Source organism: Sesamum indicum, linkage group LG11 (genome assembly GCF_000512975.1).
Source record: "Sesamum indicum cultivar Zhongzhi No. 13 linkage group LG11, S_indicum_v1.0, whole genome shotgun sequence".
NCBI lineage: Eukaryota > Viridiplantae > Streptophyta > Magnoliopsida > Lamiales > Pedaliaceae > Sesamum > Sesamum indicum.
Window position 1 is genome coordinate 13,957,936 of NC_026155.1, and position 5,525 is coordinate 13,963,460.

General features: G+C 36.6%; 1 protein-coding gene across 1 annotated transcript; it reads right to left on the minus strand.

Moving 5' to 3' along the window:
- On the minus strand, positions 2,420-5,406 carry LOC105174437. Its single transcript, XM_011096541.2, has one exon. The coding sequence runs from the start codon at positions 4,351-4,353 to the stop codon at positions 2,842-2,844; it is 1,512 nt and encodes a 503-aa protein (XP_011094843.1). The 5' UTR covers positions 4,354-5,406; the 3' UTR covers positions 2,420-2,841.

Here is a 5,525-nt window from a genome sequence, read left to right on the forward strand (position 1 = left end):
CTTCCTGGATTTTCTCTTTGTTTTCAATTCGGTGACTCTGGTTAAAGTTGAATCCACGAACAATCTTTCTATTTCCATCAAACTCGATATGTGAAATATGATGTGTGAGGCTTATGAACCTTTCGCCTGCAGTGTCATTAAATGGTATTGGTCTGTTTAATTGGAACTGTATGGATCTGGTTTTTACTAAAAGAATCAGTGCGAATTGGTAGAAACTAGAAATTAGGAAACTATTTCTTTTTAAAAAAACCAAAAACATGAGAAGAATTTATTTTATGAACTTCAACTTAATGTTTAACTTAATTTGTGGCCTTAATCTGAATTAAATTAATTAATATTGATTGATTTCAAGTAATTTTATTTGAAATATGTTTTTTTTTTTTCAGTTTTTCTATAATATTTGGTCTTCTTAAGTTGTTATTTTTATAATATGTGACTTGATACTTGAAAATGAAGATAATGATTAATGAATTAGATTAAAAAGTAAATGGAAAATTAGTTAATGTAACATATAAAAAGTTTTAAATTTTATGTATTATTATAATAAAGTAGTTACTGTTGAATTGAAAGATTTATTTATTAACACATGTATAGTTTTTGTACTTTTTCAATTTAAAATATAATAGTAAATATATATGTAATATGTAGAAAATTTTGAGATATATGTGAGGAAAGTTTGGGTCAACCGATAGTTTTGAAACCGGTGCAATGGACCGAACAGAATAAAGTGAGCAACAATATATTTAGATGGATGATTGGATTGAAAAGAGTGTTGAATAGTGGTTCATGAATTGAAGAGCTGAGGCTTAGATGTTTGATTTCTTTATTTTGGTTAGAGACCCTGTTTTCTTATAATTGCGTTTGGTGATGCAACACCAACTTTTGACTGCCAATCCCCAACCCCAACAGCATCAGATCAGATTCAGACCAAACAGACGCTATCAGCTAAATCAGCCAACAACAAAATCTCAGAACCGAAATCAATCACATGCTCTTAAGCTTCCTTTTTCAAGCACTGCCTTGCCTTGGGCAACTCAATTATTATTAAGGACGTGGCACATAAACATTAGGTGGGGGGTTATGAGTGATAAAAATGGACCCCACCCCACTCCCTCCATTAATTAATAATAATACATTGGTCATCGGTCATTGGGTGGGGGCCATCTCAAAAATATGAGCACTCCCATATCATTTTTGCGTATGTTGTTCAAATCAATTTCGTATTTATCTATTAAGTATTACTTTTCCCAGATAGATTCATTTGTGTCGTGTGGACCATCCACTAGTTGTAGTTGCTGCCTCTAATGCCCCACCACTTATCTTTTGGCATCACCAATAGCCAATAGCCCATTCCCAATAACAGCAGTTTGGTACAATTATTCATTGAACACAGTTTTCGGCACTTTGTGAAATGAAAAAGGTCAAGTTTCAAGTGTGAATTCTATCTATCTATTATAAGCGTATCATCAGGTTTTATACATTCTACGCCTTGTACCAAAGCTGTCTTGCACGTGCGCACACCCACCAACCACCTATACTTACAACCTCTCTTTCTATGTTTTTAATTTTATATAAGTTTTATGTGAAAATAAGAATATGTTTAGATTAATTAATGATATGCTATCTTATATTTACTGTACTGTTAAATTAATATATTTTAAATAAAAATATGTATAAACAAACGTGTTTTTGCTGTAATTATTATTTCAAATATTAAATACTGAAAATGAAAATTAACAAATCAGTTAGATTTTCGTCTCATCTTATGATTTTTTTTGGATAATTACATTTACATCCCTTGATTTATAGTCTATTTATATCATTATTACCTGCACTAATCACCCCTTACTTTTTTTAAAAATTACTCACGTCCCCCTAAATATGTTAGCATCATTATACAAACTACCTTTAATTTTTTACTATTAGAGATAATTTATATAATTATGCAAAATACATGAGTAATTTGTGTTAATAAACCATAGATCAAAAAATGTAATTATCCCAATATGTAAACATGCATTTATTTGCTATGCTTCTTTCAAAAAAGTATCTCTTTTTTTTTATTATTTACAAAAAAGGCATCTAACATCAATTACAATAATAAAATATTATTAGTCATATAACAATTTTGATATGTCACATCAACAATCTATAATGGGATTAGAAAAGATGAGATGTCAGGTTATGACAACATTAGTAAAGGCAGTTGATATTCGCATCAAAAGTTTATTCACAAGAAACCTAATCAAGTGTTCATAACTGGCTTCTAAGGATAACATTGTTATGCTGCCCCTAAAGTGCACCCATAAGCCAAATATCCAAACCTTAATATACATGTGATCCTTGAAAGAATTAGACATAAAGACCCGTCAAACAACCAATTGATATAATACAAAAACATGGTCCGACTTGCATCTGCTTTTCCGAATATCACAGACTTGTTCAATATTAATGATCAAAGGTAGGATAACTGCTACATAGAAGCTTGTTATATGAGTGGTACATCCAAACCCAAATCGGAAAAAGGTTTTTTTAAAAAAAAAAAAGGACTTGCAAATGTAACAAATTTTATATAAGAGAACACGTTTGGACTGATTGACAGAGATGCAGGCTGATATTCTGATAACTCGTGTATAAGTTGAATGCCAATCGGAGTGGTAGCTAAATCAGATGCAGAAGCAAGTAACCAGAGGAGTTAGTCCATGAAAACCGAGAGAGCATCACAAATTTCAGATGCTAATTCTGTTTCATAGATTACACCACCATTAAGGCACAAAAGTCAGCGAACAAATGAAACACCATACGTAGAAACCACCCTGCATTGTCTGACCTAGTAGGCTTTTAGGAAAACATAAGATCGTTACCCCCGTGGTGAGGACGGAGACATACCCGGACCTCATGTTCTTCGGGTCCCACACGGAGTTTTGGCACCAGTATCTCAAGCACTGTTCCTGGTCCATCATAATAGGCTTCGATATTAGCATCTTCTGGGATCCGGGTTGAAAGTGGAATTTCTCTAACAAACTCTCCTGGGGGGCAGTGCTCAGATGATGCATCTGTAAGCTTGAAAGTCCTGTTGTGTCTCTTGATAAATGGTGTACGAGATGTACTTGTACACGAAACCTTGATGATCCCATGCGTGAGTGTGTTCCTCCAGGAAACTTTTACCCTCTGGAGATCTACAAATGGCAAGCTTATTAGAATCAAATAACCTGCTTCATCCTCGTAGGTTGTTTTAGCAGCCGTGACAGGGCCGTAAACATTCCTCAGCACCCCACTAAATCCATTTAACCAATTTGGCTCATTTGGGTGGACTTCCAAATCAGGGACCCGGTCAGGAGCATTTACTGCCAAATAACAATCGTCGTGGTTTCCCTGTGTGAAGAAATCTTTCTTTCTTTTGTTGCTGACAGGTGAAAGATCTTTCACGTCCCCATTGCTGTGGTTGGAAAGCTGAGTGGACAGGTTTAGAACAGATCCGTTAAGCAACTTCTTTGAGTGAGAATGTGGATTATTAGCTTTAATAGCAGCAGGCGGCCTTTCAAGTTCAAACTCAGTGTTTGGAAGATTTCTCCACGAACCATAATCACTGGCTTCAGGAGGAATAATGAAGTTCAGTTCCCTCCCGGTCAGTTCCATCCATCTCTTTCGATCATCTTCATCAAGACCCATGAGACTTGGGGATGGGACCACCTCAACACCATGAACGCACTGAGGATTTGAGAGACCCCTGTAATGTTTACGCTGCATTCTGTGAGACCGAACAAAACCTTTATCAGCGCTAAACGGAAAGGGGCGCTCTCCTTGACGAGAATGCCCATTCATATAACTCCTGAGCTGCATTTTACCCAGAGCATTCTCAGGCCGTTCCTTGAATACCCACATGTACATATTCTCCATGTCATGTTGAACCATGAAAATATCAAGTTGGAGGTCAGATTTATCAAAACCAGAAACTCCATTACTATCACGTATTATTTTTGCCTTTGATTTCTCGTTGAGAACAGGCTTAAAGTAAAAGCTGAAGAAGAACCAAGCACCCCAGATGCTATCAACCCGTTTAGTGCATTTCCTCCCAACCTTGGGGACAGTAAGAAAAGTCTCAGTCTCATATGTCTGAGTGCCTAGTCCAACATCAAGAATATCACAGTGTTCAGGATTCCAATGCTGTGGTGGGGGGCTTCGCTCGGCTGAAAGGGGTAAATTGATGTCAGGTGGACGGGTTAAAACAACCTGGCGATTCATCTCGAGATCTAATTCATCGTGCGAGGATGAAGCACTTGAATCCATGGACAAGACGGTTGAAGGGTGATGATTCTCCATTGACAATACCGTCAGAAGAGCATCCCCCATCTCAAACACTCTCTCTCTCTCTGAGGGCAATTTCTGATGTAGGACCAACTAATTTCATCCCAATAACCATTTTGACAAAAAACCAATCTTTGTAAACACCTCCATCATGTCAATCCCAGCAACAAACTCCCACCTCCATCAAGACCCTAAATTTATTCATTCTGACTACTTTTCCCCTATGCCCACGACGTAAAACTAAATCCCAAATCCACAAACGAAACCAAATTCAAATACCCAATTTTCCCCCAAAAGATTAAAGCAGAAAAGGAGGCATATAAGAGAAACAGGAAAAACCAAACAGATCTTAATCCTAAACTAAATGACCAAAGCTAGATGAAGACCATATCTAATCGTAACCCATGAATCTCCTTGAACCCTCGAAAGACAGGTGGGAGATATTGAATCAGAACCATCAAATTCATAAGTTTACTAATGAAAAATTCCTATGGAGACGATACACAAAATCTGTATCTTCTTCTTCTTCTTCTTTCCTATATTAAATATGAAAATATTAAAAAGAAAATCCCAATATCTCCAGCTAAAAATTCACCCTTCTTTTTATCTAGATATATGTGATACACAGATATCCTTGCAACATAAATATTACCAATCTATGAAGCCAAGGCCCAAGAAAAGCACCAAATCAGAGGGGATCTTGGAAGAATACCTTTTGGGATAAGCTTCCACAACCAAGAATCCACACAAACTTGGGCACTCTGAAGAATTAACAGACTTCACAATCCTCATCTTCTTCTTCTCCTTCCTATAAGCTTAGATCTATCAATCACACTCTCAACCACTGCAAAACACTCAAATCCTTATTTTCCAACTTGTACAACTCCCAATTCCTTCCACTCTCTCTAACTCCGTACCAATTTCGTCAACAGATACACAGCATCATATGTAATCTTTTGTGGTGTACGGGTTTGTGTAGAGATAGTGAGACATGAGTAAAAAAGGGAAACGCGTATTTCAGGGCTGTTCTTGTTTTTCCTTTTTTCTTTGTTTTAGCTTTTCTTTTTTTTGTGCTTTAGAAAGTAAGGGAATGTGTATGTGGGATTGAGCTTGTAATTTATAGAGTGGCGTAGCCTGTTTTCCCTTTTCTCCCCTTCTCCTTTTTTTTTCTTTTTTTTTTTTGGGGGGGGGGGGGGGGGGGGGGTGGGGGGGAAGTG